This window comes from Charadrius vociferus, unplaced genomic scaffold (assembly GCF_000708025.1).
Source record: "Charadrius vociferus isolate BGI_N301 unplaced genomic scaffold, ASM70802v2 scaffold586, whole genome shotgun sequence".
NCBI lineage: Eukaryota > Metazoa > Chordata > Aves > Charadriiformes > Charadriidae > Charadrius > Charadrius vociferus.
The window spans coordinates 1,395,700-1,419,203 of record NW_009648902.1 but is presented as its reverse complement, the minus strand read 5'-3'; the positions used below and the strand labels follow the sequence as shown (position 1 = coordinate 1,419,203).

The 23,504-nt window shown below is 42.4% G+C and overlaps 1 protein-coding gene across 3 annotated transcripts in view; it reads right to left on the bottom strand.

Annotated features, from left to right (window-relative positions):
* Positions 1-588: 588 nt before the first annotated feature.
* The window catches only part of NRG1 (neuregulin 1), a 103,795-nt gene continuing 80,879 nt past the window's right edge, over positions 589-23,504 (bottom strand). The window contains exons 3-9 of one of the 3 annotated variants that reach the window (XM_009887200.1): positions 22,690-22,748; positions 16,385-16,408; positions 11,623-11,725; positions 8,203-8,329; positions 6,563-6,693; positions 5,850-6,053; positions 589-1,726 (exon numbers count right to left, since the gene is read on the bottom strand). In XM_009887200.1, coding sequence (XP_009885502.1) covers positions 1,075-1,726; positions 5,850-6,053; positions 6,563-6,693; positions 8,203-8,329; positions 11,623-11,725; positions 16,385-16,408; positions 22,690-22,748 — 1,300 coding nt within the window. In that variant the 3' untranslated portion in view covers positions 589-1,074. Of the gene's footprint in view, positions 1,727-5,849; positions 6,054-6,562; positions 6,694-8,202; positions 8,330-11,622; positions 11,726-16,384; positions 16,409-22,654; positions 22,749-23,504 lie in introns of those variants that run through there. The other 2 variants (XM_009887201.1, XM_009887202.1) reach the window with 2 other exon arrangements.

Sequence of the window (23,504 nt, the reverse complement as noted above, 5' to 3'; positions counted from 1 at the left end):
AATCAACAATGAAAAATAGAGGTGAAAACTGATTGCACTTTTATTAGTGGCATTTGTTTTCCAGCTAGATCTCTTCCTTGCTTGGTTACAGATATCTGCTATTATATTTGCCCCATTAACTTAAACTAATATAAATATTTTTTTCTTTTTTCTTTTTTTTTGCTTTTTTTTTTTTCCTTTTTTTCTTAATAGAGTATTGGGTTCAAAGCCTCAGCTAACCTAAACCCTTTTTCCAAGGGATAGCTAGAACAATTAATATCCGGAAAGTAATGAAATGGCAGCTCCTAGTGATTACAAGCTGACCTCTGATTAATAATATATTTGGTTTAAAATCACAGTATTACTTTCTTTCTATAAGTAACATTATTTAATGCAGGTTGGCTTTTTTTGTTTGTTTGTTTTTTTGTGTTTTTTTTTTTGTTGTTATCCTGCTGTAATTAATAGTAGCATGCTGTTGGATCTACTATTATCTCAGTGCTCAAAGAAGCAAACCTTTTGGCTGGCAGAGAGCAGACAAAACTCATTTCATATACGGAAAGCAAATAAAAATTGCTATAGAAGAAAATATTTTTTGTTATTTTTTTCAGCTTTTTTTTTCCCTTTTTTTTTTCTCTGTGTTTGTGTGTTTCTGGTGAGGTGGGTAGGGTGGGAGTGCCATTACAGGGCTTCTTGATCTGGGGATTCTACAACAAGCGACCAGAGGGACTTCTGCAATTCTTGCAAATCATACATCCAGTCATTATAATGCAGTGCACAAAAAAGCCAGGACAATTGAGGGCTAGAAGGTTTTGCAAAATACTATGGGACAGCAATCATTGTAACTGTACAAAACTTGCTCTCAACGTAACATAACATAAAGGCACCATTGATATCTTTCCCCATTTTTGAAATACTGTAAAAAATTGCTACATATGGCACATAACACATTTGTACATACGTATATTTAATTTATAAAAGTTTCTTTTCCTCTCCTGTTTTCTATCAGCGGAATTGCTAAAATAAAATAAATTGTTTAATTTAAAGGTGGAATACTTCATTATATAAAATAAAGTTTTACATGTGATTCTATGTGTTTTATACAGCAATAGGGTCTTGGTTAGCTATCACACTGGACAACCTTGCTTGCAACTCATCTGGTGCGGAGAAGCGATTTACCGGGTTAGTCCTGTTTTCAGCCAGCCGGTAAGCAGCGGCTGGCTCCAGACTGGTTGCCATGGGGTTCGCTATGCTCAGGAATGGTGTATCCTCACCTATTCTTTCATCTTCGGTTTCGGTCTCAGAGCTGCTGCTCTCAGAGCTCATGTCAGAGTCCACTTCCATCCTGCTGGAAATGTGGCCATTGGGCTTTGTTCTTTTGACCCTCCGGCTGTTGGTGAGTTTCTTTGGAGGCTCCTGTGCTGGTTCGTACTCCTGTGTGGTCTCATACTCTTCATCCTCCACTATCCGCAGAGGACTTGGTGGCAGGCTGTTGCTCTCGTGGGCAGCATTGTGGTGGAAGGAGTTGAACTGCTGAAGGTGGTGGTCATACTTCTCACGTAGCCGTGGTGGGGTCACCAGGAGCAGCGGTCGCTCCTCTTCTATGAAGGGACTTACCGCCACCGAAGGGATGGAGATGGTCAAGCTGGAAGCTGGTGGCGACATTTTGGAAGGGGGGGACTTGGGAGAAGTTGGAGTGTGAAAATCAACGGGTGACATGCGAGCTGGTGTCGTCATAGCTGAGACATACCTGAAGAAAAGAGATGGGGAGAAGTTGCAAGCACAGGAGCAGTGCTGACCTGTGAACACAGCTGGTCTCATGGGCTGGGAGGGAAAAGGCAGTGATCACTTAAGATCCACAGCATCCTCACACGGGGCTACCAGGAAAACTTTCCTGTTGCTATTAATCCTATAAAACTGCTGACTTCTGGGACTCCGGACAAAAATATTTGAGAGCAGAAGGAGCACAGCAAAGCCCCCAGGTTCTGTTTGACTCAGAAGAGTCATGGAAATGCTGTAAATTATTTGCCAGAATAACTTCCTGGAGCGAATCCAGGAATGGGATTCAGAGACCAGGGGGCTGCCAGAAACAAAATGCATTTGTAAGTATTTTCTCAAAAGGAAAATGGGTGCTGCATTTCTGGCAGGAGTTTACCAGAACCTGGGGTGCACACAAACAGACAGGAAGAGAGAAAGGAAAGTAAGTGAGGGACAGTCCTCTTGGGGCTTCACCCTCTTCTGGTAATCAGACTGTCTTAGGCTAAGGAGGAAAGCAAAGTTTGGACAAAATCTAGAGCCACGTTCTGCTAACTTTAATCATGGGAAGTAGTCAGAGGAGGATTTGCAGCACCATTCCAGCAGCTTTGTGCTGCTCCACTCCTTGGGTGCTAGTTACCTTGGCTGGTAGGTCTATCTGCAAAGAAACAGGGAGTGTTCTTTGTCTTTGTGTGGGAACAAATGCTGACAGAGAGGACTGTCTGGCTTAGTGTTCATGATTGCTCTGCAAAATTTGCCTCTATTCCTTCATAAATTTCTGTGGGAAGGGTAATGGGCAAAGGTGATTTCTGAAAATGAAGCTCAGGTGCCCGTACAAAGCTTGGCCCAGAGGAAGAGGACAAAAAATGTGAGACTCTCAGCTGGTTTGACTCAGTGGAGCTCCATGAGATGCTATGAGGTCATGTGGATTCACACCAGGTGATGATCTTCTGCCTGAAACCTCTTGATCAAAGGCACAATGCCCAGCAGGACATTTTTGCACAGTTTGGCCTTTGCTTTTGTTCTTATCCTAAGTTCACCTGCCTGAATTTCATCTGTGTCCGAATTTGAAATCTTTCTAATCTCCATCTCTTACACAGGCCCATTGAGACAAATTATATGGCTATGACTGATGAGGTTATTTAATTTTTCATTAGTGATTTATTTATCCGAGTCTGATATTACTAAAATAAATCTGAATCCAACTTTCTTATCCAATCCATGACTCAGTTACACATATTTCACTTGATTAAAACAGAGTTATTGGATAAAAGAGAAATGGGGACAGATCCTGAACTGATGTGTAGTAGAGTAAATTGGTTTCAGTAGAGGCACATTGATTTACATCAACTGAGGAACAGGAGAAAGAAAAAAAAAAAACACTGGAGTTATATATGGGAATTAATCAAGTTGGTTGCTAGTGAGAGCAGAGGGTAATTAACAGGTTTGTGCGTTGGATGAATGAAGTTTTTCTTTATTTTTCCTTTCATCCCTTTCACATTTTAAAATAGTCATTGTCTGAAAAACTGTAGCCTTTCTACTTCCCCAGCTGTCACAGTGTGGGACGTACACCTTCTTGACACGCTGGATATTAGCTAAACTGGTTCAGTTAACGTACTAAGTTAGTTAAATGTGTTCAGCGTACTGTTCATGCTTCCATCAGTGTCAAGTAACTCATACTGGGCTGTCATACATTCACACATTTCTGGTGTATTCCCCCACACCATAACAGGGCAGTGCTAACAAGATGCTGTCCATGAGCTGAGGCACAGGAGCTGAACACATGCAGCTCTAGCCCATCCCAAAAAGAAGGTTAGAAGGCAATAGATTTATCCAGCTTCATGGCCAACAAGAGGTAAACCATGCTGGCTAAGTGAAAGAGGATCAGGATGCATCCATGTCCAACCAACAAGCGTTAACTAGTTACACGCTGCCAACTTCATTATACAGTCCAGACTTTCATGCAGAGATGGCGTTTTTTGATATTCTCTCCTGTAAGACGGCTAAGGACTTTCTAAAATATAGGTGCTTGGGTCCTCTGCTTATGTGGACAGGTGTCAGGGCATGGGATCCAAGAAAAGAACGGGGTAATGCAAAAGAAACCCTCATAATGTCTATTCTATTTAATTTCAAAATTGTGAAGTAGCTGGGGACTGGAAGGTGGAGGGAGCACAGCCTTGATCTACCAGTTCACAGCACAGCAACAGCAACAGCCCAGCCCAGCAACAGCACAGCCCAGCAACAGCACAGCACAGACTGATGGCTTCAGGAAGTAATTTGTCAGCTCATACATTCCTTTATGTTTGAGAGTAATTTTTACTTGCAAATAACTCTCATTTTCTCCCTTATATACACACACATACAGGCAATCCATCTCAGAAATAATCTGCCATGTATTTCCTGCTTGCTGAAAATAGATGAGGTCTAATTTAATGCCCAGGGAACTATCTTCTGCATTCCAAATTCACAGTCATTTCAGGCATAGGCTAGGCCATCAATGCCTGGTGAATTATCACAGAAACATTGATGCTTTTCACCTCTAGCATAATCTTCAAGAAACACAGTAATTGATGAAATGCCTTCTTTCTTCTCATCGAAACGGAAAGGCATATGCTGCTTTCCCTCTCCCCAAAATCTAAACAGCTCATATCAGAATGATGATCTGCCTGTCCCAGGCAATGTGGGAGGACAGTGCAAATGACCTTTGCTTCTCACACACAGGTGCCCAAATATTCTTAGCTCTAATACTCACCGTCGGTGGGCATGTGGCCGTGCGTCCTGTACGGTTCCCAGGCAGGAGACAATGCAGTATTTACTGCTACAGGTCTTGATGCAGCAAAGCACTTCAGCACGTGCTAAGCTCTCACTGATTTCAACAGGGTTACTTGAATGACTAAAAGTTGATCATGTTGAAGTGCTCTGCTGGATTTGGGCTATGCCTGTTTGTGTCATGTGAGCCATGTCTTAAAATTAAATTCCATGGTAAATAACAGGTAACTTTGTTATAAGGAGAGAGCCAGTTCACTATCCTTAGTGGTCATACAGGCCTTATTCAGAGAGCCCTCAGCCATGGTGCCTTATCCTGCTGCTAAGCAGTTGTTCTTTGTGTAGCAGAGGGAGTACCACAGAAATAGCTTTTGCTGTACTTGCACATTCATTTTTCTGGAAACCACAATTTGTTACCTACATGACTTGGTCTCCTTGGGGATTGCCTGGCTTCGTTTTTGATCATGGACATGCCATGACATCAAATCCCTTGTGATTTCATAATGCTCAGAGAATTGGTCCAGTAATCCATTGTTTTCCTTTTCTTCTGCCTCTGATTGTTGGGAGCAAAGCTATCTTTAAATGTCTTGTTTCTTCTCAGTCTTTCTTTTGCTACTCTGGGGTCATCTCATGCTCTTGAGATAAAATTCTAGCCTAAAGCTGAGAAGCCTTTTTCAGTAAAAGTTTTCTTGCAACTGATGCATTTCAAGGCAGACCTTAGGTACTCATGAAGCAGCCTTTTGAGAGAAAAAATTACTTTGTTGGAAAACTGGCCAGCTTTATTTCTAACTACTTGTGATTTAATAATGACCTGGGTTCTTCTGGCTTGCACTTTGTGTTCCTTGCTTTTATTTAATAAAATGTCAAGGGAAATTTTTGAAGGAGATAGTGGGTTTAGGAGCTGGAATCCCCCAGAAAGTAGCTGGGGGCAGAATTCCTATACTGCTTAGGAGTCCTTAGTGCCCTCCTCCTATGAATCAATACACTGCTTTCTCCCCAGATTTTGTGTCTCACAGAATCCCTCAGTTTTCTCCCTTGCTTCTCCTAAGAAAATGGTAATTAAGCAAAGATCAGTTTTTACTTTACAATGGAAATTTCTTACAAATGACTTCAGTGGTTTTTATCCAAATGTGAACTGCTGGCTATTAGGAATAAATCCAGCAGAGGCAAAAAGGGAAGAAATGCTTTTGGTAGACTTTAAACTACTACCAAGGTCCCCAACCTTTATGAATGAGATGTATCCCCTACATGAATAGCTGCACTGATGGGTTTCCTCCTGTGCTCCCAAGCTTTGAAACCATCTGGAAACACCAGGCCTTGCCAGCTGAAAGCAATGAAGTGGTGTGTCCTACCTTTCACTATGAGGAGAGTCTCGGTAGGAGTCAGGGGTCTCTCTCGCATGCCGGAGGAAGTTGTTGCCTTCCCGTGGCCCGCCAATGCCATTGAGGCGGCCCCGGGGCCCCGCTGGGCTGGTGTGCCTGCTGTTCTCCATGGAGGAGCTGACGAGCACTGAGTGGCTTTCAGAGAGGATGCTTTCGGTATGCCCATTACTCCAGCTGGAGAGCAGCAATTGGAAAAGAAGAAAGGAGGGGAGCGTGAGAGGGTGGTTCAGTGGAAAATGCAGGTGAGCAGAAGTTTAGCCAGGGGAAGGGAAGGGCTCTGTTGCTGCTCAGGATGTGCAGCGTAACCTTCAGGTTGGTAACTGGGGCTGCAGAGTTTTGTGATTAGTATTAATCCACATGCATCAAGATGATTTTGTATGTGTGGATAAAAGGAGAGGGAAGGAGGGCTTTCCAGTCACCAGGACTGTCACTGATTTAGCAGTTTGCATATACTAAAATTTACTGTAACAATATTGGAATGCCATTCACTCAGTAAAGATCTTTGTAAATTTCTGGAAAGATAATTACTTAGGGGACGTGACACCAAATATTGCTAGTCTTAAAATGAAAACACTATGAAGGGAGCATAGATTTTTCTGGTTTGTTTTTTTACACATCATTTCAGTTTTGCAACAACAACAGATCAGGTATTACGGGTGCTGTTTTCCTTCCCCCTCCAATACCTGTGGCTGGGTGTCTGGGTGACTGTCACAGAGTGATGTGTTGTTGAGGTGTAGTGGCTCGTAGAAAATGAGGTCTCTGTTTCTCGCTCGATGACATGCTCGCTGGTGATTACATTTTTTGAAACGTACTGCTGAAAAAAACCAGACAAACCTCAGGTTTACAAACTGTAATTCACAGCGCATTTGCAGACATAATTTCCAATCCTTCCCCCCTTCCCACTAAGTCGCAGTTTTTCACATGTGCCAAAGCACAAACTTTGTCACTTAAATACAGGCAGAAACCACATTGACACACTTGAGCACATCCATGTATGCTTCTGCGTACATACCCCATCTAAACTCAAAGTAGGAGGAAACAAATGAGGAAATTAGCAAAGGACTGCATCCCCTTCAGGCTATAAAAAACATATATATTTTAACAAGGGAATAAGAAGTCCATATAGATAGAGACCCGGAAAGGCAACCCCGCCCTTTACTACCAGATACATCAAAAATACTATCTCTGATGGACAAGATGGCAGTAGTTAGCAGTAGCAATTGTTCTTTGCAGGATAAGAATCTGGGCAGGAAACGGTGCCCATATATTCAGTGCCCATGGATGCAGCACCAGGGCAAACTTATTCATCAGGGGATGATCTGCAGAATGGGCCAAAGCCTCCTGAGATGGGTCAGGAGGTGTGCAGTGCCAAACCTCCTGCACAACTTTCACCTGGAGCACCCCCAGTGCTGTCGTTGGTAGGACTCTCCATTCTCCTGAGTGGGGAATTCTGGTTTTCTCTCTCTTAATAAACTGACTATGGATTTAAGTCTTTTGAGGGGAAATATTGGAAGCTCAGCTCTTCTGAAAAGGTGTCTTAGCCTTAACCAAAGTCAGTGGGAGTGCTGCCATTGACTTAGCAGAGCCAGGGCTCACCCCTGCCACGAGCTGTCATGAATATGTGGAGCAGGAGAGCGGGGATGGCTTGATGAGGTAGGAAGCCAATGTTCCCTTCAGGCAGCAGGCTTCCCTGGTAAAGGGAAGAAAGGAGGAAGCTCCAGGCACTGTGAGCCCTGGTGATTAAGGCCAAAAGGCTTGGTCAAGGGATTAGTTGAAGAGTAACTCTCTGCTCTGCTCTGACAAATGGCTGGGGGATGCTGGTGGAGTATCTGCCCCAGCCTTGTCTCCACAGTCACTGCTACTGTCGAGCATTCATACTTGTCTCCCTGAGTTCATGTCATGTTCCTGATCCAAGGGCCTGTCCCTACTCACCAACCATCAAGCCAAGGGCAGTAGGAAGAGAAAGACATGTGTGCTTGAAGAAATTCATCCCTACAGCACTTAGCCCTGCTGTAGTTATTTAGCCCTGCTAGTATTTTTTTCTGAGGTGTTTTTCTTGCTTTTGCTGTCCCAGATCCACGGGCACAGCTTCAGCACTGAGACACAGTAAACTGGTCATTTACAGAAATGTGTCTTTTTTTACTGCATATATTTTGCGAAGTCCCCAATTGTTTCTGCATGGAGAAAGCCAAGAGAATTCAGTCACCAGCCTGTGTCACGTAGAAGTTTAAAAGCTGCTTTTAAAATGAGTTTTGCTGTGGCACTGGCACCTAGGCTGAAATGCGGGCAGCACCTAGGCTGAAATGCGGGCAGTAAAACCTACGTTCACCAGCTGGACGTTATCCGGTGGCGGGTTGGGGTGGTGTGGCCCGTTGGCCATGTTCATCACATTGTTTCTTTCTGAGCGCAAGCTCTGCCGAAGGCGGTCGTGCAATTTTTTCCTCTGCTTCCTATGCGTGAAACACGGAAACAATTTTAATAGGCAAAGGGAAAGCAGCTGCACCTTTCAGCATGTTGATAAAGATGATAATAATGTAACATCACTTTTTTTGCCAACACTTTCCTCACTGCTGCAAGATCTCAGAGTAACTCTGAAGGCTGCAGGTCTAATTGCAGCTGGAGCTGTGGGGACCTGCAGAGGCGGAATGATGTGTGGGAACCCTTCCAGGACTCAGCAGGCCACACAGGGATGGAAAAAAATGCAAGGAAGAGGGAAGCCATTTCTAAACCTTGGTCCATCTCAGGAGGTGCTATTTTCTGCACTCAGAAGGTAGGGGGAAGAGATTTTAACTGAGCCACCTTGACACCCTCACCGTGGCCATAGCCAGGTTTCTGACAGTGCACCAGGTTATGCTTCTCCATTCACCACGGGTGAATGGTGGCCTCGGCTCAGGCCTTGCTTGCAGCCACTGGGAAACATCTTTGTGATGTGGCAGCCACACATTTTTTTGTGAGATTCATCCCTGGCCTAAATAGTGCACTCCAAATACATAAATGTGTTAAAGAAGTGAAGGGTGCAGAGGAAGCCCCCACAATCCAAAGTGAGTGAGCGTGTGAGGTATGCCTGAGCTTGCAGCCATCCTAGCAGCTCTGGAAGGTTTTCTTACAGCAACAACTGATTAACTCTGGAACCTAATGATTACCAGGTGGGTGCCAGGGCTGCTAATGCATTCAGAAGAACCATCCACCAACCACATGTACTAATGGCAGGGTCTCTGGCTGACTTGGATGCTTTTTCTGGGCCCCATCCTCAGTTGCTCCTTCCCCAAGTGCTAATCCTTCCAGCTCTCCTCAAGAGAACTTTTCAGGAGATCACTAAAAGCTGTCTGTAACAAAACTTGCAGCATAGTAAAACCTTGCCCAGACTTAATTTATCAATACACCTCAATGTTGTTTGATTGTACTGGCGATACTTCCATCATCCTGCCACAGAATCCAGGGAAATGAAGGGAGGATATAGGCTGCAACGCACTGCAGAGTGCATATGACCTTGGCTGTGGTAAGCTAAAATATGCACAATTCCCTAAGCTGTATGCAGAAGTGTGGATAGTTTTGGCAGGGTAGGACAGTGTAAGATATAACAGTTTTAAATCCCATTTTGAACTCAAGGGGACTATTCCAAGCTTTCCAAAAAGGAGGAGGGAGGGAAAACTATAAATATGCTGAAGCTTGATAGCCAAGGAAGCTTAAAGACAAAAAAACCTTGACTTGACACACTGCATTTTACATAGTTTCTCTGTGTACGTGCCTGGACAGTGGAAGACATTTAATTTATGTCACTGCACATGAATGGTATAATCAGAAACGGCTGCCTTGGAAATGCTCCTATCTCAGCAGGACACAGTCCCCGGTCCACAAGGGCTTTGTGTTTCGAGGACAACCAGGCATCTTCTTAGGACACACAGGTGCTTAAGGTGGACGGAGAGTGCAGTGCCAGGAAATACCTGAGCAGCTCCCCAAAGACCTGCCTGAGCTGAGAAGCAACACAGACACAGGCTTAACTTGATTTCACAGCACCCCTCCATGAGACCTTGGAGACCTTGCGAACTGAGGACAACCTGAGTCCCCTGACATGGTAGAGAAAGTGGGTTGTAGAGGGAGTTTGAGTTCATCATCTATGGGTCTGAGATCCTGGCATGTATTGCCTGGGAATCTGTCCTGAGGAAACTGCATTATTTCCTACCTTCAGTGATCAATGTATTTGCATTTTGCGTGCTTCCATCATCCATGGAAGCATGGAAGCATCATCCGTGCTTCCATTCGTCCTCTAGTAAAAGGACACTACCTAAAAAATGAAATTACTCCAGGAAACTAAGAAGAAAGAATAATGGGGCAATTTATGTGTACTTCACTTATTCTGAGAAGCCTTTCCATTAATGTAAATGACTTGGAAATAAACCAGCTCTGAATTAAGATTCAGTGTCAGAAGATACTGCCTTATCATTTGACCAGCAACATCTCTTGCAAGGTGACCAAAAAACTCTAACTCATTTTATTTAGTGTGTTCTCCTAACACCATTCCAGGATTTCCCCCAGTTTCTGGGTTTTCCCAGGAGGAAAGAGCATGGGGGAACATCTCACAGACAGCCGTGTGGCATCACTGCTGCATTTGGAGGGCCATGAATTGGCAGCGCACTTTCATTCTCATCAACTGTGTTTGAAAACATTTCGCTTTTGGCTGGCAGTGATCACTGACATCTGGGACAAACCATGACAAAACATCTAGACCCCTGATGGATCCTGGGGGTTCTTTGTATAGAAAACCATACTTCAGGACCCATACTTCATTCATGGGGATGTCTTGGCTGATTTTGATGAACTTTGGACCAGGAAAGATATTGTTTAGCTGCCCTGGCTTGCCAGTTGTCATTTCTAAAAGCAGTATTCATCTGATTCTGTATTACTGTTTCAGTCACTCCCCACTGACCACTGGCAAAAGGTTGTGGGTGGGAGCAGTGTGTGTGTGTGGCTGGGTTCTCACTGAGGGGGCAAATGTTTCCCCTCCTCCCCTGCTTTTAACACATCCATTATTGGTGGAGCTTACAAGGAAAAACAACCCAAATCCCAATCAGGCCCTGCAATCAGGTTTATACCAATGTGGAAGATTTATGATATGGGTTTTCTGTGTTTTGGTGGGGAGATTTATAAGAGGAGCCAGAAGTTTTGGCAGCACAAATCCTGCTGATGTTCAGCATAATTTATGGTCCAGAGTGCCTCATGCGTGTTTGAGAGTCACCCCCAGTAATTTACAGAGACTCACAGAATGCATTTAAGTGCCTGCTTTTACATTGGGAGCACTTTTGCATTCAGGTCTTTGGCCTTCGGTGTTTAGTAACTTTTAGCACTGTTAATCTTGCCTCAAGTACAAACAAACTAGGCTGATATGTAAAATTTACTGCTGGAGAGTAACATGAATCTTGCATTGGGGTTTGTTCCTTTCCAGCTGGGGAAACCAGCTGGAATGGGTGATAGACAAGAATTGCAAGTCAGTGATAATTCGCTTGAGTCACATTTGAAGGGTGAGAAACCTTTCAGATACCTGTCTTATTTTTGCACTGCTGATGGACATGGAGACCTGCACCCATCTGTCTTGGACCAGAACACCCTGGCCACAGATTTGTCTCTTCAGCTCAGCTCTGGAGAAACCCAGATACAACATTATGCTCAGAGGACTAGTAGATACAGTCAACTGGGAAGGCCCTGACTAAAAACCACAGATATAAAAAATAAGAGAAAAGTTTACTTGGTTTTGCAGTAGGCCACAACACACATGATGCCAACTACTAGAAGAGCAATGCAAATGCCAGTTATGGTCAGCACCCGTTTCTGGTACAGTTCCTCAGCTTCTAGAAAGGGACAAAAACAGAGAAGGTCACAACATGGAGGATGGCTAGGCATGGAGCACGCAGTCAACAGCTGGCATGCTACAAACCATTGCACAGATTCAAACAGCCACACCAAAACACAGCCACCACACTTCAGGCAGACTCATTATTGACTGCAAGGAGAACAGACTACACCATAAGCTCTTAACACATTACTGGGGATGAGCTGCCATCCGTACAATTACAGTCAAAAGTAATCTTTTTTTTTTGTTTCTTTAAGTCAACATGAATAATATCTAAGAAACAACTTCACAATTGACAAACACTCAGCATTTGCTGGAAATAAAATGCAATGCACTAAGGTAATAACATTAATTTGCAAATGCTTTGGAAGTTTTACTCTGCAAAGACAGCTGAAATGAAGGCCAATTTTATGGACCTTAAAAGAAATTTATTTTCATCTTATCTTTCTTGGATTGTTTTCATATCCAAAGTCACTCTGCCCTGTGTCAATTTATATCTCAGTTGTCTTTACAGGAGAGATTTCAAAATAACCTATATTTGAGACGTGAGCTTGGCTTGTAATTATATCACCAATGGAAAGGAAGACACATTTTGAGCTCTGATCGTAAAATTCAGACTCTTTCTCCAGTGGTCCTCCAAAAACACAGCAATATCAACAACCAGTAGTGCCTTGTATCAGAGGAATGCTGGGTTTCTACTTGTGTCTCTGTGTCCAACAAAGGAACTGCTCTATCTAGAGTGGCAGCTTGCTCAATGATGACAACTTTTTACCAAACTCATTCATCAGAGATATTTCACCATTATAAAGACATTAGTAGCACTGGTAGTGTTTGGATTGGAGCTACCCATGCACTGGATTGGAGTGTTAGTGTTTGGATTGGAGTACCCATGGGTTGGAGCTACCCATGCACTCCAGCCTTGCTGACGCTTGGCAGAGGGCATCGCTGCGTGCTGTGCTGGGAAAACATTATGTAAGGAACACTGAAACAGAGGCACATTCTCTGTTGATGCTTTACTGATGCGGATTTGCATTCCTTTTCTTTTAGGAACAAAAATGGGTGGCGTCTAGCTTTTCTCAAGTCTTATTTTTGATTAAGTAGCCAGTCCAGAAAACTTGCCCTGGAGGATCCATACCGGAGGGTAGCCTTAGGTCAGACTGCAATATTGACCATAGTCAGAATACCAGCAGGTGATTAAAAATAAATGAATGAATAAAAGCTGCACAGCTCTGCACTATCTTTGCGATAAATGCCATCATTATTCCTGCCGGAAGGGACTTACATGAACATAAAAGGCCTGTGGGGCAATTCACCAGGAAGTACAGAGATGCACAATGGTTTCTCACATGTGCCATGAGTCTCTGTCCAAGCTCAGGCACTTAAGTGATGTGCTGTCATAAATGCCATGCCAGTTCAGGAGAAAATGCTCTCTACTGAAGAGGGAGCAGTCATTCCTCCGATGTGTTTCCTGGGCTTATCTAGTTTAGTTTTAAAGCTGCTGTGGGTAAATGGCAAATATTCCATGCAACAAACCACAAAGCAAAAAGAAATCTTAATTTCTCTGATACAATGCACCTTACCATGGAATGAATTTGTCATACAAGCCAAACCCACTGTAAACCAAAACACCAGCAAACACGTCATGAGCATTGTCAGACAAAATTAATAGCACTGATTATTAACAAGGGGGAAGGGGGGGAAGAAGTGAGTTTGGTAAAACTAGGATGCTGCAAAAATGTATTAAAGGAAACAAAAATATAACTCCAAGAACAGAAAGTCAAAAAAGGGAAGGAAGAAAGGGCTGAAACTCCAAACCAAACCAAACCAGGACAAAGAGAAAAAGAGGAAGGTGAAATATAGGGAATAAGGTTAAAGGTTTAAGAAGTCAACTGCAGGCCTGGCACAGCATGCTTAAAACTGGAAAAAACAGAATGAAGAAAAGCTTGGGGACAAAAAATAAGGTTGAAGCAGAGTGTGAAGGGATTTCTCATACAGCATAACTCCTTGCCTAGGCTAGTTAGTGGCACTCGATCCCCTTCCCATTTTTGCCCCTTCTGAAAGCGCTTATTAGTTAGTGATGGAAATGGTGTATTACAAGGATGTCACAGTAAACAGGAGAATTGCACTAAGCAATTTAGGGTCAAATTTGAAATGCTTTCAGTTATTCTTTTGGGTTTTGTTGGTGGTTTTTTTTGGTGTTTTTTTTTTTGGTCACGCTGCCAGCTGTTAGGTTGTGAAAGCAAAATGAATAAGGACATATCGACCTGTTTTTCTGGAGGGGAAGGGAGTGGAGGAAGAAGATTAATTAACAGTGGAAACTGGTATTGGTTGTTTATACTCAGGGAAAAATTGCACTGACTCCAGGAGGTTTAATCCAGGCTGAGGCTATTGCAAATGAGCTGGGCGGCTGGCCAGTGATGGCCTTGCTAAGGCTGTCAGTGGGTTAAAGCTTGTCACTTGTGTGTGCAACGCTCCTGGGCTCTCACCCACTGCAGGGAGGGGGGTGCAGCAAGAGACCAGGGCTGTGAGTACAGCCCTGCGGAACGGTCCTTGCACCGGTACGTCTGCTGGGACTGTAGGTCTTGAGGGGCATGGTAAACTCTGGGTCTGCTTTCATTGCCTTAATTACCTCTCACACCCCTCAAAATGAGGCCCTTAGGATGAACCAGCCTGACATGATGTGCATGAACGTCAGTTATGCCATGTTTCTCCCTCAAGCCATGGGGGGCAATGGCTGCCTGGGAAGCCACATGCATTCAAGCATGTCTTGCCCAGCAAACCAGCAAGCTCCCATGTAAACCTGACTGCACTACTGGCGAACAGGGTCTCGTTACCCAGGACAGCAGGGGTGAACTGGGGGACACCTGGGTGTCCTGCAGGGGCTGCTGCATGCAGGCAGGCATGGGATGCTGGCAGTTGGGATGTGATGGGGATCCTGGCCACCAGTCTGCAGACAGTGCCTCAAGGACAAGCCTTGGCCTCTCTGCCTAAGGCCAGAAGAGTTTTACAAAGCAAGGACCAAACTCCAACAGGGCACTTGCGGTTATACCAGGTATCACCCCAAAAGTGCCCTCTCTCTCTCTAAGGGGTTTTAACATTTACAGAACCAGTTAATGATGCCCAGCCAAATAACATGTGCTGTGTTTACAGTGCTCATCAAACTAGCTTGAAAAAAATTAATAGCAGCCTTGGGGAAAAATCCATAAAGGAATGTATGTGCAGTGAGAATTTAGAAAAGTTTTTAGCCTGTTAAGTATTAAAAATCATTTGAATACATTTTTTTCCCCTGCAGATTGCTAGCAAAATCAAATCAACATGAGACTTGAGCCAAGATGCTAAATCCCTCTGATCTGAAGCCTTTTGAACATGCACATTATGCAATTAATTTCACATCACCCTAATTTATACATAATTGATAATATATATGGTCTTAAATTTGCTCTGTTTTAAAGTTTTGCTTCCCACAGGTCTCTGGGGATTTTTAAAAGAATTTTATTCCAAGAGGTGGTTCCGCTGATGTAATTTCATATATAAATCAAAATTTGCAGGTCAGTTTTTTAAAGGATTTTAATTTAATTCCTCATATGTTAATGTAGCCATGTATCTTCTAGTACATACGAGTGAGAATTAATATTATCTTGTGATAGTAACAATAAGCTGGGTTGTGAGAGATTTTTTAAATTTGGACTTGTAATGGGTTTTCCACAGTTCAAAGCTTAAGTTAATGACGTTTTGTGGGGGCATTTTTAATAAGAACATGAACTAAAACTGTGTGAAAAGCAACACTAACTGGTTCTTCTCATTTGCTGACAATTTTAGGAGATTCTAATCTAAAAGTGACTTGAATTTCAAGTTAGCCTATTCAAGAGAGGCATTATTTATACCCCTGATTACAAAGTACAGTCAAAGTACAGTCTATTCATGAAGAGGACTTATAAGATCTATTTCTATTATATTTAAGCTGAAGTGTAAAAATAGTACCCACTGCCAGTGTTCTCGGTTGAGTGCAATATGAGTTTGGTATTAGAAATATTGAATATAATTGCTGACTTGAGAATCTGGAGTATAGCTGTAGACCGCTACTTAAGTTCCTAAATAACTTTCAGTTCACTTCTAATTTACAGACCTAGAAATGAATGTGTATATGCATATCATTTACACATATGTATATGCATCTGATTAACATACCTAGCTGTGGATTTAGACACAAAATTTAACTTGGAAACCAGAGCTCAAAACTGTAAATTTCCAGAATTTTAAGCGGCTATAACAGCTTATCTTTTTTAATAGACTAGTTAGTCATTCTGCTTAATAATTACAATGTTTCCAAAACCTGGCAACCCTAGAAGAACTTAGCAAAAGCAAATGTCAAAACTAGTCAAAATTACACAGCAGAAAAATGAATGTACACTATGTTATGAATACTTCAGTAATTCCTAGAACTCCTTAGGGCTTGAATATCCTATCACTGTTACCATTTTAGTGAGCTGATGTCTGCTAACATTTTGACAAGAGTGGTTGTTATAGCTGTATGATCCCTTCTAAAGCATGAACAAATTGGTTAAGAATTGAAAAGGGGAGGTGGAGAAAAAAAATGAAAGGAGTTTATCTCTCAGGCTCTAAAATCTGCAGGCTAAAAGGAATGATTGGTCCATACCCATAAATTCAATCCCAAGATGCTCTGCCAATGCAGAAAGTTGACAAAAAAAGAAAGAAAAAGGAAAAAGTTTCAGAAAAGAGCAATACACTGTACTCAAAAATAAATCACATATGAGAATTATGGCTATTCTGTGTCTGCACATGAAACAGGACAAAGGGGTGTATGGTTACGTGGGCAGTGCACAAGTGCACCTCTTCAAGCTACATGACCAGATCTTCTGCAAGGGTTACACACCAAAATACGTATATGGGATCTGAACAGCCACAATGCAAGGAACGAAGCAGGAACCATTAACCCTTAAAGATCTTACTGAGATGAAGGGCACTATGGTCTGAGGACTCCATGTGAAATGGCTGATGGTTTTCAGATAGGACCATAGGAGGACAGGGATGCTTTACAAGGGGTGGCATCCGCCTGCAAATGGGTTGTGCATTGCTCTCCCTTATGGCTCTGCTCCCTGGTACGCGGCTCCTTGCTCTTGTGGGGTGCGAACTGGAGGTGGCTGGGACTGTTTGCTCGGCAGTGGGAGCCCTTTGCAGCTTTGCAAACTGACTGCAGCAGGGCTCTCATTTCTTGAAAATGAGGGGCCAACCCCTTTTCCCCTGCCTTTGGGCTGTGCTGCCTTAGCAGAACCACCCATTGGCCAGCTGGATGCACCCTGGGGTTCAGGGGCTGATGCCATTTACATGGATTACATGCCTAAACTAGCACACCCAGGTGCCAGCAGCCGGGGGTGAGGAGGAACATATGTTCCACCCCGGCAGGTACCCAGGAGACCCTTCCCATGGGGCCAACATCATAACTGTGGTAGCTCTCACTTTGTCCTTGTGTGCTGTGAAATTTAAACCCAATCCTTATTTTCTGACCAAATGGATTTTTTATGTAGTTTGTATACATTGGGAATGCCAATTCTTTCCTGCTAATCAGTAACATTTTAAGGGTTAAGTAAGTTGGAATGCATCCAGGTCTCTTCCTGAAGAGTCAGTATTACATGCCTGCATGAACACTGCTAACAATATACATTAGTTGCATAGAAAGCTTGGTTAATTCTCCAATAAAATGAATGACATGCCCATGCATATATATTGCTATATTTATGCTTTCTTATAGGTAAGACACCTAGCCTGGATGTAATTTAATTTTAGGGGAAGTCATTCATATCATGCAGTTTCTATTTCAATTAATTCAATGGGAAGCTGGTACTTAGAATGGGAATGTATTCTGGCTGAAAGCCCTAACAAGAAGACATGCTGAAGAAACATGCATTGCTTATACAAACCTAGATGCTGTGGAGCTCTAATTTATCTTTGGTATTCCTAGCTACATTCCCTGAACCTGATTAAAAGAAAGTAGAATATCCCACCACTTCTCATTTTATAAACAGGTCATTATTTTCTTTTCCTATTTAACCCAATATTGTTGTATACTTTTTACATGCAATGTGGTTTCTATTGAATATTTATCCAGATGCTCTAAGAAGAAATACAATTCATTGTTTTTAACAACTCAGTTTTAATTCTGGATGTGATCTTTGTGGGGGCAGTATTGGAAGCAAAAGTGCTTGGGAAGCAATTTTTTTGGAGGGGCAAAAAGTGACTTACAGCTACAACTTATTGGATATATTGCAGCACGCTGGGGTCCAGGGCCTGCAGAACAAGAATATGATGCCTGGACATGCTGGAACAGGTAGGTCCTCCAGGATTGAATGCTGTGTTCATGAGTGGTGTGCCACAGATGCTGGGCACCCAAGATTTTGGGGTGGCTACTCTATAAAGTTAGGTGGGTGGGTAGCCTGGGTACATGGTGCTTCCCAAGGCGGGGTAAGCACAGTCACAGGTTTCTGTGGAGACCTTGCACCTGACAAGAGAAGGACCTGTTTGGATCAACTGCATGCAGAAGCAGAGAGGTCCAGGGAGACCAATTTCACCTCTGAAGCATCAAGGTGCCATGTTTCTTAAGTCATTGTTTAGTTTTCTTATTAAATGTGTTCTGTGGGTAATGAGAAATTCTAAAAAACTTTTTTTCATATAATTTGAATTGAACACCAGCTAAAATCCCCCAGACTACCACAGAGCAGAACCCCTAACCGTCAGCCAACTCCGCTTGAGGGGCTGGGATGCTGTGTCTCTTCATGAGGCTTAGGATCCCCTTTGGATCCTAAATCTTGGTTCATTTCAGTGGTACTCAGGCAGCAAATCAATTTTGAACTTGGGACGTTAAGTCCTGTGGCTCCAGTAAAAGTGTTATCCTACAACTGATTTGAGTCTCAGAAGTACAGAAAATGTCCTTCCTTAATTAGAGTAGAGATTAAGTGAGCAGTTTATAGTGAAAAACTGTCTTCTTTAACCTTGAGCAGAAGATGGACAATGACATTTTTCAAATGTATTTGTATCATTTCGGAGTCTTGATCTCAGAACATTTAGGTTGCTGAAAGGCTTTAGAAAATGAAAATTTCAGGTAAGATTGTCTAGTACCCTCATACAGATATGACCACTTGAGAAATATACAGAAATTGAGAAATACCGAGCTAATAGAATTGCTGAAGGATGGAGTTTTGAAGATCTGTAGTTTACGTGGAAAGACTGAAAAATTGAGGCCGTTACAGAGCAACAGCAGTTTTGGTCATCCCTCTAGAATATCATAGCTTTACTCAACTCCTGCCCCTTTAATTTCTCAGACAGGCTTATCTTGACAATATGAGGCAGGGGCTGTCATCTAAATAGAAATTTCCATTTGCGTCTCTTGATACTGTCCCTCTTGCTCACCAAGGATGGCAGAGCTGAAACGGACACAGTTTAAACTGGTGTCCCATGCTGAAACACTTGTCTTCAGGAAGGCAGGGACCACATTGAATTCATGCCTAAGATGGCTCACAGCATGCCCAAGTTGTGCACAAGTTGTTCTATCTTTACAATACGTATATAACTGCTAACTAGTGAAGTAAGCAAGTCAATTTGCCCTTTGGATGGGGTCGTTGGCCCATCTGGGGCATTTAGGAGGACAGAGAGTTTACCTGTGATTATGCTCTAGAGAAGTTTCCTCCACCTCCTATTAATCCAAGGCTCTGCCAGTGTTTCTTATCCCAAGGATCATTCTGCACAGTGTTGCTATAAGAGTTCTCACACAAAAATTCTCTACACAAAAATTAGCCAAAACTTTTAATGTTAATTCATTACTTTTATTTTCCTCCATTTGCCTTGCTTCCTTGCCTTCAAGGGACTGAAGGTGTGAACATTCAAATACAGCAAATATAACTGCATGGAACAGATGTATTTTTGCAATACTTTTGTGGACCACTTTCTGGTGTCTTATGGACCAATGATGGACCATGACACTCAAAGTCAAAACTGCTGCAGCAGAAAGCCAGGGTATTGGGGAATACAACTGGCAGCAGCTGTGCTCAAGGAAAGGACATTACAGGATCTGCCATCCAGACCCCAGAGATGAGCAAAACTAGCACAGTTTGTTCTTTAGTTTCCTTTGGTCTGCAGTAACCACCAAGTGAAGGGGAAAAACTGCATAGCTGCAGTGCTGGAAGTAACTGTGGCAGTGGGGAATCTAACAGACATCACTTCTCCGTTACAACAGGTTGTCCTATGGTTTGGTGTGCTTACCAAGCTGGAATCCAAGGGACAGTCACCCTAAACGTGCTTTCCAGTAGTTTCCCTCACATCCATTCCCGGTTATGCTCACATTTCCACTGACAGAAAGGAAAGGCATTTCTATGGATGAACTTCCTTAAAATGGAGATCCACCTAATTTCCTGTGTCCCTTTTCAACCCATTTTTAGTGCACTATGATAACTGAATCCTCCAGGGCTAACTGAACCACTGCCGAGATAAGCCAGTTAGCCTTGCCCTCTGTTGGGACAGGAGATTTCCAGAACACTTAGCATTGGCCTTGTTTTGATCTTGCAAAAGGCCCTCAGCAAAGCTCGTAACTTCAGGACTCTTACAAATACCAACTCTAGGGCAGATTTCTGAAGCTTTTTCTCAACAGCCAAATACAGAGCCTTAAGGCAGTAACAGCTCATCAGTAGGCACACTTGCATGGAACACCATTGACCCTTTCTTTCCAAATGAAGAAAGACCATTCTGAAAGCACATAAAATTAGATAGCGCTGTGTAGCTCACATGTACACTTTTGTTTCCTACTGGCACTTATGCTGTTTAACATCCCAATTTGCTCTGTACTTCGCAAAAGCTCCATCTACTGCCCTAAGTTAATCACCTGCAACACTTGGTGCAAAATATGAGCTTGACTTGAAGCCCCAAATGCAACATCTGCCTAAAGATAACTCTCATTCTAAATCCCATTTTTAATTGTATGCTCTGGTCTGTGTTGGGTGTAATAATAAAAAGTCATATAAATGCTTCTTCATTGATTATTTTTTTGTTGTTAAATATAAATATAAGCTCACTGGACCCTCTCCAAAATTGTCATTTTAAGATTTGTAGCAGTTTAAGAAGCCTGATGTTATACAGCAGATGCGGGGTAGGCAGAAGTCCAAGAGTCTCATAGTGATTGCCTGGGGCTCTCAGAATAGCCTGAGGTAGGTAGTGGTGTGCTAGTGCATTTCAAGGAGAGGAGGGCTGGACCAGCTTAAGTACTTACAGCTGAGCATAACTCTTGCAGCAAGGCAAGGACATCTATGCCTTTTCCATGGAGGCAACTTCAGAAAATCTCAGCCTGGTGTCTACTGCCCAAAGATTGGTTTAAAAATCCCAATCTGAGTTAGGTAACTGAAAAACTAATGAAGGTAAACCCACCTAAACATCTTCCTTTTTTTTTTTTCTTTTTTTTTTATGGGTAGGAAAATGAATTTACCATCAACATAAAATCCTTCCATAGTTTTCAGGGTGAATTCAGCAGTAAATTATGGATCTTGTATTTTTACACCACTTCCTTTTAAATGATGTGTCTAAGATCAGAAAACCTTAATTGCACTTTTCACCACAATACGCAGAAAAGGCAATTTAAATCTAACATTTCGTAAACTTAAAGACTGTAACAGCATAAAAATTTTCAAATACATAGTTACCAGAGGCATTTTAAAAATAACTCACACTAATAAAGCTTATAAAACAGGGCATAGAATACACACTTGAATGCTGGAAGGTCTAGTCTTCAGTCAGCACCCTTGGGATTTACATGGGTAGCTTCCATGATGGGCAGTATGAATTATGTATGGACATTTTTCATCCATCAGTGTAAGAGAAAACCTATGCATCTCTTCAGGCTCCAAAATGTCCAGCACATGTTAACAGCTTTTTGTCCTATATACTAATGGAAATTAAATTAAGCTAGCCTGTAGTCTCTGAAATCCTTCTGTGCTGGCAAGTAATCCATCAGAAAAAATACTTCCTATAATACTGCTCTTAGATCATAGTACATTCTGATGCCAGCGACAATTAATTATGAATAGTACCAATGCATTAAAATGTAAGATCTGACCAATTTTCTTATATGTTACCTTTGACTTTGCTATAGCCAATAAGAGAAAATAAATATTCAATGTACTTTCTGTTTCCTCCCTGACAAGTAATAATAATTAATCCGTCCCTCCATGGGAGAGCTTATGAGATATGTGACTGCAGTGCTGATTCTACCAGCAGTGTGACATAGACACAGTCGTGTGGGGGGGGTGGAGGGTGGGTACATTTCTTTGGCCAATTAATCTGGCTCTGAAATGCTTCATCTCTTGCACCTGTTACCCACAAATAAATATGTTATGCCCCATTGTTTATGCTGTCTCTCCCCCGTTTTCTTTTTCTTTCTGCGCTCTTTCCCCTGTAAATTGGACAATGAGGAGGAAGAACACTTTAATCCTGTTTGGCATGTAAGCAGGTGAATTACTTTTAACATGTAGGTCCAAATACAAATCTCATGTGCAAGTAGAGGATTAGTTGCGTGTCCCTTTGTTGGAGGAGTGCTTCCCTATATAGACACTCATAAGCTTTTTGTGGCAAATAAAACATGAGACTTTCAAAATGTCATGTTTTCACTTTTACTGCTTGATGTCAGTGGGGAGTCCATATCACACCATTCAATGTTAATTTCACAGCATTCCTAAGTCTTGCATTTCTGCATAACCTCAATGCCAAACAATCCAGGAGAGTATTGCAATTGCTTTTTGTTATCATTTTCATGCAAAGGGCAGAGACAATCAATATTAGGCCTTAGGCAACAAATCTAGTTACAGATTAAAAAAAAAAAAATTGGAGGAAAGATGCAGCAACAAGAAAGCAGCACCAACTGAGCATGCTTCTACTGTGGCACAGACAGAAAGGTAGTGGACGTACTGTAGAAGCTGGCCATTACGTAGTTTTGGCAGCGATCACCAGTAAATTCATTTGGGCACCTGAGAGGAAAAACAAACAAAAAAAAATGGTAGAGAAAAAACAGAGAAAAGAGAAGAGGTGAACATATGCTAAGAAAGAAGCTCCTTCAGTGTGAACTGATAAGACTTGGTGAGTTCACTTTCAGAAACTGAATCTCGGTTTAGCATGTCAAAATGGTTCAAGATGTTGAGAGCAACTCATTTGCTCTGTGGAAATGAAAAGAAATCCCCCCTTGAAAAACCAGCCAAACCCAAACCAATCCAGATCAAAGTGTGTTTCGAGATGTGAGACAGAAATTCACCATTCCAAATTCCCAAATTGCTTTTAGGATGCACTTTCCACAAGGCAGTGAGGACACAAGATCTGTACATCCCTCATCTCCATGAGTTTGCTCTTTTAGGATTGCACCTTACAGCAGTCTCCCAAACAAGAAAGCTGCCAGTGTGTGCAATACAAATGCGTCTGTGAACGGATGGAAAGATCAAAAATCACACAAACGAGAAACATTTTGGAGGTCAATAATGCCATGGTGTACAGATTTTACTTTAGACAATCAGGTCATAAATTAGTGTGTAAAGAGGCCGGTTCCAGCTGAACTGTGAAAACACCAAGTAATATTGATTTTGTTGCTGTAGTTGGGGAAGAAAGCAAAGTTCAGATTATTTTAACATACTTTCTTGGTTTTGGATTTTCATGGGCAGAGTTTCAGTACATCTTGCTCCAGTGAATCCAGGTTGGCACCTAAAGGGCAAAAATGTGATAAGCAACAGTAGACC